General features: G+C 40.9%; 1 protein-coding gene across 1 annotated transcript in view; it reads right to left on the reverse strand.

The window, feature by feature from the left end:
• The window catches only part of LOC101852672 (syntaxin-8), a gene marked incomplete in the record, with an annotated part of 30,522 nt that extends 17,284 nt beyond the window's left edge, over nucleotides 1-13,238 (reverse strand). The window contains 4 exon segments of the mRNA XM_013079548.2: nucleotides 7,463-7,561; nucleotides 7,767-7,861; nucleotides 8,791-8,890; nucleotides 13,165-13,238. Coding sequence (XP_012935002.1) covers nucleotides 7,463-7,561; nucleotides 7,767-7,861; nucleotides 8,791-8,890; nucleotides 13,165-13,181 — 311 coding nt within the window.
• Between the last annotated feature and the right edge of the window lie 25 nt (nucleotides 13,239-13,263).

Consider the following 13,263-nt stretch of genomic DNA (forward strand, 5'->3'; position numbering starts at 1 on the left):
GAAGGCTCGAGGGGAAGGAGAACGAATGCAGGTATTCAAGTGGATATAATTTTTTTATGGTTGAGGAGGGGTTTGGGTAGATGATAAGGGAATAGAGGTGTGAGTGTAAGGGTGAGCGTATCTCAAATCCAACACAAACAAGGGGCAGGCAGGGATCTCGCTTTGATCACTCCACGCTCAACCTGGCTGACATTTCTTCACTTTGCTCTCTCTCTGTCTCTCCTCCATCTCTCCCCTCCCCCTCTCTCGTTCTCTCTCTCTTTCTCTCTCTCTCTCTCTCTCTCTCCTCCCCCTCTCTCGTTCTCTCTCCTTCCCCTCTCTCGTTCTCTCCTCCCCCTCTCTCGTTCTCTCTCTCTCTCTCCTTCTCCTCTCTCGTTCTCTCCTCCCCCTCTCTCGTTCTCTCCCCCCCCCTCTCTCGCTCTCTCTCCGACATATCCAATATCAACAGCGTGTTTTGGAGTTGAATACATGGCACATTCGGTGAACAGAGACTGGACAAGTCTTTGGCCTGCACGTGGCCCACAGGGGAGAAAGGTCAAACGTCTCCCTGAGCACACGTGTCACGTGACAGGCGATGCGACAGACGAGCTGACATGAGCCTCTCAACAACACACGTGTGTCGCACACGTCGTTACGTAAAATACCGAGAGACATCATTGCTGCAGAACACAGAACAACATGTGGCACAACACGTCACACATTTTAATATAATGGCCGTTATTCTGGTGATCAGGAATCTTGGTGAATCCAGAACGCTATTTTCACGTTAATTTTTGTTGAGAAATCTTCCCGCTTCTGAAACGCAGTCTAACACAGACCTTTTTGAAGGTGGTTTCTTTCGCGTTGTGCCCTGCGAAGGAAGGCTAACTGAGCGATCACCTTGGGCGCGCAACTTTCATTGCAAAAACTAAAAATTTTTTTCTACTTCTGAGCATACGTCCAGGTGCAGAATAATGGTTCAGGTGCTAGAGGAGTCCCGCTGATATTATTATCATTACGATATCATTAAAGCAAACTTAAACCTCCCCCATTTTTTATTTATTTATTTAATAACTTTTTTCTTTGCGCGAAATTTTGTTCAACGTGGTATGTTACGTGTCGTGTTGCCTTAATGATATGATAATAATATCAGTAGGACCCCTCTAGCACTTGAATCGTTATTCTACATCAGGACGCATGCTCAAAAGTAAAAGAAAAAAACAGATTTTGTAACGTTTTTGGTAAAAAATAAATTGAGCGCCCAAGGTGATTGCACAGTTAGCCTTCCTACGCAGGGTACAACGCGTAAGTTTTAGTTTTAATAAGTGTTTCACGGCACTTGCATCATAATAAGGTCATATAAGTGTCGAAGATTAGGTCTTACAAGGGAGTAACAAACACAAAAAAGGAGGGGAGATAAAGACGATAGATGTTTGATAGGAAAGAAAGAGCTAACCACACCAGAGCATACGCCAACCACCCACTCACAACGCGTAAGTAAGACACCACCCCCTAAAAGGTCTGTGAGAGACTACGTTTGAGAAGAATGCGGATTTCTCGACAAAAAATGAACGTGAAAATAAGGTGCCGGATTCACCAAGATACATGTACATGAACATAACTATCACCAGAACAACTCATTATATTAAAATAACGAAGCCACCAGCAACAGACAGGAATCGCTGGTGGCCTGATCAAAACATACCACAATCCAGTTCAAAAACATGCTTAATGAGTCCACTAAAAAATGAAAGTAAGGGGGAGGGGGAACTGGCTAAAAGAAATCGTTTTTAAGAGTATCTGAAATCGAAAAGACAGTTTTGTAAGGTTTGGTTTGTATTTGGGGGGTCCAAAGAAGAATTAGTTCTTAATCCTGCGGATAAACAAACGTGTCTAAAATGCGGTTAGAGCCACAAAAAACTTGGTCAATGAAAATTCCGGAAGTCTCCGTAAAACTTTCAGGTCTGTGATAGACAATCAGACGGATGGCACGAGAAGCACGTAAGAAGTAGTCACGTGAGCGATACAAGCCTTCCTCCCCGGCGACAGTAACAGATGGAGAGCAGTGGCTTGGACAGGGAGGGCGAGGTGTGGCCCATCTTGATACAGGGCTTATCACAGAGTTGGAACGCCACGGTGCATTGGGAGTGGCCAACGGAGACCCAATTCTTCTTCTTCACTCAAACCCCACTGACCCCCCTCCTCTACCCCCCCCCTCTCTCTCAAATATCTAGAGGATTATCAACTGTCAAGAGAAATACCGTAACGAGTTTTTTGCGGGGAGGAGGTGGGGGTGTCTGTAAATCAAGAAAAGACTACATTTACCGTTTTGGAAAATAATGAAAAGCAAACACGCTCCGAAAATTTTTTTATTTTTTTTGGAAGACAATATTCCTATTTTTGTCCCTCACATCATTTAAGGTCCAAGCGTACTGGATGAACATTTATGTTGCAAAAGCACCAAGACAGACATCTTACGTGAGAGGTTGATGTAAAAGATACAAACACCTCTATGATCATCCTCTATTCGTGTTTTTTCACCAACGTTTAGCAAATACAATATATATACAAAATGTACTTTTATATGGTTGTGAAGAGTAGGGAATAAAAACGTGATCAAATCAAGCAGATACACTTTCAATATAAATTTGGCTAATCCATCCTTAACATTCGTCAGAGACTGGTAATATTCTAATCATTTGAGAAAGCTTTAGGTTTAACAAGTTTAACAGCAGTTCGCAACACAAATAGGTCATACACTACCCATTTGAAAAAGTGGCCTGCATCACTTGATTGATACAAACTATTTTTAACGGAGAATAATAGCTATAGTAAGACATGTTATCTTCAATACTATTTACAAGAATAAGGGTAATAAAGCGGGCTGCAGCTATGACAAAACGGTTACTCAATTTGGTGTCTGGCTGGGTTTGATGTTGTTGATTATGGGGGGGGGGGGGGGGGGGGGGGTCGTAATCGTAAGTGTTTTACGGCGCTCGCAACTGCATAAGGTCATATGGGCGCGTGGGACGCACCAAACATTTTCAGTTGGTAAGAAATTTTGAGATGGCGTGATTGATGAGTCCTGTTGAGAGAGATTGGATTGATAGGACCACTAAGGGATCTTTAACGCGAGCAACGTGCACCCGGGACCTCGGAGATTTTTCGCCCTTGTCTTAGAAGGCTAGGTGTAGATCTTAACTACGATAGGATCAAGGGTGTAGCTGAAAGACACCAGTAAAAAGGACCCAAGGAGAAGCAGTAGAAAGGCTGCAGAAAGAATCAGGAGCCCAGAGGAGGGGGCAAAGGAGGTGAGAGGGCGGGGGAAGAAAGTGGAGACGAAAGCAGACGACAGAACATTGACAATGTGAAAGGAGAAAATTTGAGAGAAGAAAATTTTCCGTCGCTACCCGGATTGGAACCCTGGGACCTTTCAATGAGAGGCGAACACCTTGACCTCTAGGCCACGAGAGCACCCTGTTTGGCTGTGCAAGACTTTTCCGAAATCGTGATTTAAAAAAAGTAACAAAAAAAATGTATAAATTTTTGCTTACGTCAAGGAAAGATTGACATGTATCAGAACGCCCTCAGGACCGGTACATTAAGGTAACTAATGTTTGAGCTTCCATTCAACTTCGAAGCCTAGTTCCCTGACCTTCTCTCTAACTCTCGCTTTCACTATTTAAAACATCTTCCCTTTGTTTCTCACCATATACAAACAAAGCAGTTCAGTGTTTCGAGACTCTCTGTTTATACACTTTGCAATCTACTGAATTTTAAGAATTCCGCCAGCCATCCATAAAACATCCCCTCCTCGGGTCAAGAGATATAACTTTTTAAATAAAAAAGTACGGTATTATTTTCACAGTTATTTCCCTTGAATTCAGGGGTTGGGGACAGACATTGACATGCACTCGACCGTGTGTGAGGGCGGAATTCTTTTCGACTTGCGCATTATTTCGAAAGTAAGTATCAATTTCCACTACAGTCTGCCGTTTTAATATCTTTGTTCAAACCTTATTTTCTCATTTTATTTCCTGAAACTAAACAACAACATTTCTACAAAAACATTTATTTTGAATCCCAGTCTCCTAGTATTTTAATCTCCTTTTTTTAAATCTCCTAAGTTGGTAATATATTCATTGTCAATGAATGCCCAATATCACTTAGGTACACTTCTACAGGTAGAAATTCAGAATAAATGAATAACAACGGTTTCAGTACACAAACAATAATGAAACACTATTCCACAATCCACATTGAAAAAAAGTGTGAATGACAAGCTGCAATGCTGTAAACCCTCGAGGGAACTGAGTAATTAAATTTGAAAGAAATGGTCGAAGACAATAGAGTAATTGTGAAAGAGTGAGGGTCTTCCGTGGAAGGGTGAACAATACTGTATATAACCCTAGTCACTTTGAAAATAAAAAAAACTACATCTCAATGAGCTTTATAAATTCTGCTGAGTATACTCTACACAGAGAGAGAGTTTCACAATCAGCATCTAAACAGAACATACAGAGAAGAAGCATTTTTAACCCGGGGTGAGACTTTTGAGTAAAAGACAAGAATATCAATTGTGTGCTGCAGAGATGAAGCAAAGACTGTTCACGATAATAGACTGATGGAACCTACAAACAAAAGTACCCAGAAGATGGATTGGCCTGATCTGTAGATCTGGTCCACATTGAGAGACATTCAAACTATTTGTCAGCAGAAAATGGCATTTGAGAGGAAATAAACATAACATTTAATATGAAAGACAATTAAGTTCAAGAAATCTAAAATAATGGAGGGTAGGAGTGGGGGCAGAAGAATAAAAATGGCCGGTGGAATGTGGAAGGAGGGGGGGGGGGGGAGATGAGACATGAGTGTGAAAACAAAACCACAGACACCCCAACCAGCAGCCAGTCTAGCCTCCAGCGCTAAATCTTTCCTCCCCCTTTATGATCATGATACAATCACCTGTTACCTACATCTGATAAACACTTTCACAACAAACACCTTGCCCAGCGGCCACACATCCAATATCTCCCCAGCCCAGTACCTCACGTCCCAAAATTCACTGACAACACATGCCCACAGAAAGCTTTAGCCACCCTTAGCTAATGAGTAGCATGACCGCAAGCCATCACAGCACCTGTTCTCAGTGACTTTTCTCAAACAGAGAGGCATTTAGTCTCTAGATTTAGTAAAAGTTTTATATAGACAAAAGAAGGAGGAGAGATAATGACAATGTGTGTGTGGCAGAATAGAAAGAGCAAACCACATCAGAGCACCCATCAACCACTGGCAGTCAGGTATTTCCTTTTTTTGAGTCTGACGTCATTAACTCATTACACATATACAGTACTATCAGGGAGTACAAAACCAACCCAAATAGACATCCATGCAAACTTATTGTCTCGAAAGTCTGTCTGTCGGAAACGGTGAAAAGTGATGTCTCCAGTATTCACACTCTCTAATTCAACATTCACTCCACACTGACTTAAATTTACTTGGACACCACCAGCACCTTAGTACTACAAAAAGTAGAAAGGGGGCTCTCGTGGCCTAGAGGTTAAGGTGTTTGCCTCTCATTCAAAGGTCTCGGGTTCCAATCCGGGTAGCGACCGGAAAAATGTTCTTCTCTAAAATTGTTTCCTTTCACGTCCTTTACTGCTCTCTAACAATGTTCTGTCATCTGATTTCGTCCCCGCTTTCTGCCCCTACCCCCTCATCTCCTTTGCCCCCAACTCTGGGCTCTTGCCAGTGACACTTTCTGCAGCCTTTCTACTGCTTCTCCTTGGCTCCTTCTTACTGCTGTTTTCAGCCACTGACACCCTTGATCTTCTGGTAGGAAAAGATCTATACCTAGCCTTTTTGTACAAGGGCAAAAAATCTCAGAGGTCCCGTGAGCAAATGATGCACGTTAAAGATCCCTTGGTAGTCCAAAATTGATAAGAGTAGGCTTCGGCCGCCACCCTGACAAAATTCCAAATTTCCTACGAACTGAAAATGTTTAGTGTGTTCCGTACACTCATATGACCTTATGCAGTTATGAGCGCCGTAAAACACTAACAAAAAAACCCCCCAAAAAGTAGAAAGACAGAAAACTCGGCCCACTGGGTACATCAGTGGTTGCACACACACTTTAAAAAATTTGTCAGAGCTCACCCATATTCACGACAAGCAGGCATGCCAAGGTTTAAAAAATGGGTAATGTATTCTATTTGGTTTTGAAGAGCCATTAAGAAAACTCAACCTCCTAAACTTAGCTGTCAATTATCCAGTTCATCTAAGTAAGTTCAACCTTAAGGCTGAGTAGCAGTCTTTATTTCGAATGACAAGGTTAGAGATTTTTTTAAAGTACATTGAAGCTTAATTAGTATCCACAACATGCCTTTGATGCTTCTGAATATGAGGATTAACAAAAAGAAAACAACTACCTCCTTTTCAGAGTACTATCATATTTGCTCAACGTTCGGGTAATGCAGGCGTACAAATGAACACACGATGCGATGCAAGAAATCAACAGAATGAAAGAAAGTAAAAAATCAGTCTCTTTGTCAATATGAAAAAGGAACACTCTTAGGAAAAGGTATGGGAAAGGAAGAAACAGCTTGGGATCAGCCTTTTACTCACCTGTCCCCTGCAGTTGTCTTATAGCTGAAATTCAAGATAATTTGTAAAGGACAAATGCTTGCTGTTACAACAAATATGTGACACGACGCGGTGGAACCAGGTACTGTCCAATTTTTGCACAAGTGGAGTTATTGATATCATTTTAAAGCTTTTTCTTCTTTCTAGCTTTCGTTGAAAAAAATACTCATATATCAAGAATAGAATTCGAGATATTTGCGATGAAAGGAGGTGGGGGTCGCCTGGTTTCGGAGGCAAAATTAGCAAGAAAATAGCTGCCAAAGTTTGCGGCTTCCAAAGCTTGAGAGTATTCAAAAAGTGCAAATGTACATTTTTAAATGTGTTTTTAAATGGACCATAAAGGTGTTGAATCAAAAAAACAAAAATTCAAAAAAAATTGCCAAACGGACAAAAACAAAAAATGCCAGTTTCTTTGATTTCCCTATTTTGAAGAGTGCCTGATTTCACCACGATGCCCCACACAATCATTTTATGTACAAGTGATACATGTTAACAAATGCAGACTACAAAGACACAAGCAAGGCAACTCTATGGTGGAAATTCAAACACAAAGCCCATCATTTCATATGACATCAGACACTTTGCTGGTTTGCACAAAAATCTCAAACACTTTGAAATCAGGAGAAAAAAAAATAAAAAAAAGAACACAGATCTGCACAAACAAAACCTGCACAGCACCATGCCTCAAAAACAAAACAGTGATGAAGAAATAAGAAAAATTGAGCAAAATGCTGAAAACAAAGTGTTCACAGTAAAACAGAGAAGAAGAAACTTCACACAATTAATACAAAAAACTATAAAGGCTACAAAACAGACCTAGTCTTATGCCATACGAACTCACCTTGATGAACCCTCATTGCGAGTTGCTTCATCTATCTGCTTTTCCTTTGTCACAAGTACATCCATCATGCCTTGACGACGCTCCACCTCACGTTGCGTTCTCACAAAGTCAAGGGAAGAAGCCAAACTACTGCTTTCGAGTTCATGTACTGCTGCTATGGGTAACACCCCAAATTTGTATAAATATTGAAAGACACTTTCACAAAATGGCATAAGTCAAGAGTTAGGCTACCCAAAGAAGTTTCACAGAAAAAAAAGACATGTAAAAAGGTGTAAAGCGCAAAGTGGCTTTAAAAAAAGGATACATATGATAGGATGCTGATGCTCTCATCAGATTTTGTTTCAATCTGTTCAGGTCAGAGGTGAACTGTCTTGTCTTTGATCGTATCTGAGCAGAAAGCTGAGGAATACAATGAAAGAAAAGAACAAAGTTCCATATAATAATGTAAAGTAAACTAATACCAAGATCATTTACAAGAGGTGAATATAAAAATAGGAACCTCCTGTATTTTTTAATGCTTCAAAAGCCACAGACGCAACAAAGGTTATGTCTTAATCAAAACTATTTACAAGAGAGAAGGGGTTCAATGAAAAGGAAAGTGAAAAAGTAAGGAATGAAACCACAGTTGCTGTTGACATGTACAAACTGATTTATAAAATCTTTATGGCTATTAGCATGACAAACTGTTATAGAACAAAAAGAACTGTAAGGGGCACCTTTGCTCCCAAGACAAGCTGCTTGACTTAATAATCCACAGAGCCAGTGTTCATTTTTAGTTTGGGCATACAGCAGTGTCCGTCAAGTATTTTACATGCTTGAACCTAGGGCGGGATGGATCAATACATCAGCTTATCTCCTGGTACTTTGTCCAACCTCTGACTATGAAAGTAAAAAGTTTTTTCCTGTTTTCTGTTCCTTTGACGGGACAACATAACCATCTGTGGAAAGCATCAAAAGCCCCTCTATCTCAAAGAGGTGAAAGCTAACCATCATTCATTTGTATCATAGACTTTAAGGGCAGTCTGGAGAGTCTGCACAACCAGATTTTGACACCACAGACCAGCGAGCAGCTATCTCCAACGCTGCTGTGTTCACTCCCTCCTCATTTGTCTCCCTGGGTATAAAATGTCTGGGACATGACTAGTATTTTTTATACAAACATGCTTTTCACCCTTTACAAACACAATGCAAAGGCATCTACAAATCTGTATACACCCACACATTCATGAGTAACTATCTATTGTTTAAATATGAGAAAGAATTTCAGACTAACTGCCTTTACCAAACATTGTGCAACCTGCATAAAACATATTGCCCTCATCACTCACCTTAGTGTATGCTGAGCTGGTGCGTGCATGTTTATTTCTCTCATTGATTTGTTCCATAAGATCTTGGCCGAGCCTCGAACAGGCCTCATATTCGCTGAGCCTGCAGAAGCAAAGAAAACAGACATCAAGCCAAAAGTTTTAGCAGTTCTCATATTATATTATTCGAAGTATTGCTAAAATATTATATTCTGTCATGACAAAATTAAATTTAGGTCTCTCTAAAAGAGTTCTTTCATTAATGACCAATTTAATGATGCTTTTGTCACTATCAGGGTTCGTACAAAAAGAGAGCTCCAACATCAGGGGAAAATTCCCTCCAGAGATAAAAAGTTAAATAAAAACCAGTAAATCCTACTTATTATTTGTGATGCATAGTGGTGAACACTGAATCAGGCGCTCGTCAAAATAATGAAATCAAAGAAACCTGCATTTTTCTGTCGGTAATGCATTTTTATAGAATATTTGTTTTTTGGCTCAACTTCTTATTATTTGAAGTTTTCTTTATTTGAAAAAATACAGCGTGATTAAAAAAGAATACTCCAAAATCATCACACGATATTTCAAAAAAGAAAACCAATAGAAAACTCCAGCTTGGACTTGGACACCAAGTTTTTATTTCATGTTTTACACGTGCTCAGTTTGTCCACCACCAGCACCAAGGACAACATCAAGATGAGAATTCCTCCCAAACGCGCCCCAGGATGTCTGAGTCTACCGCGTTGATTGTAGCTGTTATTCGATCTTTCATGTCATTTGCTGGAAGTGGTAGAACATAAGCTTTGTCTACATACCCCCACAAGATGTGGCTTTTCACTTTACTGCACGCAGATTCGAGTGACCTCATTTTTCAACAAGATGGAGCACCGCCTCATTCGCATATCTATGCTTCCCGGGAAGCTGAGAATGTTTCGGAGTGTTCTATGGTCTGCTGGGGTAATAATATAGTGTAAAGCGCATAGAGAGCCTGCTGTTGAGCGGGGATATGCGCTATACAAATGCTATTTATTATTATTATTATTAGGGTTGAGCTTATCTAAATGAAAACGTGCCTCAGCGGTGGATTGGTAGGACAGGTGCTGTAGACCTCACTCTCTGCGGTTGGCCTGCCAGATTCCCCAGACCTCACTATGCGTGATTATTTTTTGTGGGGGTATGTTAAAGACAAAATTTATGCACACCACTTTCAGCAAATATAGATGCATAACAGATCAAATAACTGCTATAATCAACACGGTGGCCAGAGACATTCTGAGGCACGTTTGAGAGAAATTTTCATATATACTGGCTTGATACTGTCCACATTGAACACTTGTAAAATATTAAATTAAAACTTGAAGGTACGTACAACACGCGACGAAGCTAAAGTTTTCTATTGTTTTTCGGTACTGAAATGTTGTGTGATGATTTTGGCATATTCTTTTCTAATCATCCTGTATTTCTGTGTGGATTCTATTGAAAAATGTTGATTAAAGGCACAAAAATGTAAATGTTCAGTTTATAAGGACTCTCAAACTATGGAAGTCAACAAAATTTGGCAGTCATTTTCTCACTAATTTCACTTCTGAAACCAGTCGACCCACACCTTCAATCGCAAATATTGCGACCTCTATTCAAGATTGATGAGTACTTTTTTTTTCTTATCAAAAGCAAGACAAATGAACAAGCTTTGTTGAGATGATACCAATAATAACACTCCACATCCCCAAAACTCAACGAGCGCCTGATTCTACCACCTCGTGACACACTTTTTTTCAATTCTAAATCTAGATGTGTATCTCTTGGGCCTTGACTTAGAGTTAAAGTCAACATTCATGTTATATAATAAACTCATCACATGATGTGGAAATGAAAACAAAAGTGACATCCTTGCCTCAAATGTTTGTTTTTGTATCTACTTGTCAAAAGAGTAACAAACTATTTACAGTCGAACCTGTCAAAGATGGAATCAAACTGCAGGCAGAAAAAAAATCTCGTCTTAGACAGGGGAATTTATATGGAGAGGGAGGAGGGTTCCAGAGGCCCAGCTGGTGGGATCGAGGGTCACTTGTCAGGTCGAAAAGCACAGGTAGAAATTTTACACCTCTCAAGTGCTATCCTAGTATCCTAGTCTCTCTCTCTTTGTTTTTTTAGTAAGTGTTTTACGGCGCTAGCAACTGCATTTATATAAGGTCATATGAGCGCGCGAGACACACCTAATACTTTTAGTTGGTAGGAAATATTGAATTTTGCCAGAGTGGCGGTCGATTTTAAACCACCAAGGGATCTTTAATGTGCGCAACTTGTACACGGGCCCTCCGAGATTTTTCGCCCTTGTTCGAGAAGGCTAGGTGTAGATCTTTCCTACCATAAGATCAGGGGTGTGGAAAAAAGACAGCTGTAAGAAGGAGTCAAGGAGCAGCAGTAGAAAGGCTGCAGAAAGAGTCAAGAGCCCAGAGGAGGGGGCAAAGGAGGTGAGGGGGTGGGGGCAGAAAGAGGAGACGAAAGTAGATGACAGAATATTGCTAAAGAACAGGAAAGGAGGTGAAAGGAGACAATTTTAGAGAAGAAAATTTTTCGGCCGCTACCCGGATTCGAACCCGGGACCTTTGAATAAGAGGCCAACACCTTAACCTCTAATGGCATGCGCAAGCCCCACCCTCACCCATTGGTATATAAGCACAGTCAAGCAAGGGTTCAATGCTATGCCTCCCATACATCAACAATTTAACTCTTTATCTCCAAGGGGGATAAACCCACTACGCCAGGGCCCTTTTTTGGTGCTAAATCTAAAAATGTAAAAAATGACATTAAATGTGTCATAAAATCGAAACTAGCAAACCTATTTTGGCAGTTCTTCATCTAAGAGACCTGTTTTTGGCAACTGCCGAATTAAAAAATAATTTGAAGTAGAAGTCATCTTAAAGGAATGTGCCCCAGCCACAGTCAGCGTATCATCGGCACAGTGGTTCCGACCACGAGCCGCTGGGAGTGGCTTGTCGGAGACAAAGAGTTGGAACTTGTTTCCTCTGGCTGTATGATCAGGGCGGTAGGCATTGGTCAGATTAACTTCACACCTCTGGCTGCCTAAGAACGTTACTGGGCTTCACTCCAGCACTTTCAAAGGCTGGTGAGATTTCACACCCACACCACCCTGGCCCAAACAAACGGCAAGGCTTTGGGTTCACGCTAGCCGCTAGGATGGGGCAATATCAAAGTCACACCCCTACACTCCCCTTCTTTGCGAGGCGGTATGGCGTAAAAGTTAGATCTGATGGAACCAAACTTTCCTAGTTTTGTTTCAAATCTGGACGGAGCGGGCTCCAGGCCAAAGCATTTTCTGTCTAGACAGGTAAAAACCATATGAAGCAAAGGAATTTCTCCCGTTTTCGCATAAAGCAGGTTTCCGTCTTATAGAGGTAATTAGATCTATACTATGGCGAGATTTATCTACGGGGAAGCAGGGACATTCCGGCGCTTTTTCGGTAGTTCCCACCCCCCTTATTTGATAGAGCCTGACGTACATCTAGATCTATATACGTTTGATTCGCGGCAAGCTAAGATGTCAAACCTAACAACTGCAAAACATTAAATTGTGGTAAAATTCAGGGGGGCATGCCCCCCTGAAACCCCCCACCTTGTTTTTATTAGGTCAGGGGCCCCTGAAACCCCCCTACTCTTGAGGCCAAAACCGGCGAATAACAAATGCGGGGTGGGAACTACCGAAAAAGCGCCGACATTCCGCTATGATAGGTTTCTGTCTCAGTCTCAGAGAGTTTTCTCGTAAGGCAAGGCAGGTTCTACTACTGTAGTGTAGTGCACAACAGTATGGTATAGATCTGGATATGATCTAGACCTATAGCCTATTACAGGATCATTCATGATCTAAGACTTAGATCATGAATGATTCTTTATAATAAGTTTCATTTGTTCCCATGAATATGAAACACTGAATTGACTGAAACGGTTATCTTGTCATTGAATGAACAAATGGTTTCATTTTGACAGGAAAAGTTCAGTTATTTTGCCCGTCCGATTTTTCTCCATAGATCAGACTACTAATATCTAGATCTAGATCTATACATCTAGATCTAGATCTACAACTAGAATATCTAGACTTTCGACTCCCATCAGTCAAATCTGTCAAATCAAAGACGACTCGGGCAGTCACATGACGATGTACTGAACAACAACTCGAACTCATGTTGTAGAATCTATCATCTATGGCTGGGTGTTTTATGATGTGCCGTTGACCAATAAAGCCCCAAACCAAAACTCCAATACAGTACAAATGTGGCCCTGTATCTTCAATAAGAACACTTTTTAACGCTTCACAAACACTGGGGGTTCCAAAGTTCTAATATACTGACAGCAATAAAAGTTGTAAGAGAGACCTACCATGTATCACCCCCCATTTTGTAAACACGGAAGCGGTGTGTGAATTGAGCTTTTGCGCACGCGCGTGACCTATTCCGTAAACTTTTTGACCCACTTTGC

The sequence above is a fragment of the Aplysia californica genome, unplaced genomic scaffold, assembly GCF_000002075.1.
Source record: "Aplysia californica isolate F4 #8 unplaced genomic scaffold, AplCal3.0 scaffold00055, whole genome shotgun sequence".
NCBI classification, from domain to species: Eukaryota; Metazoa; Mollusca; class Gastropoda; order Aplysiida; family Aplysiidae; genus Aplysia; species Aplysia californica.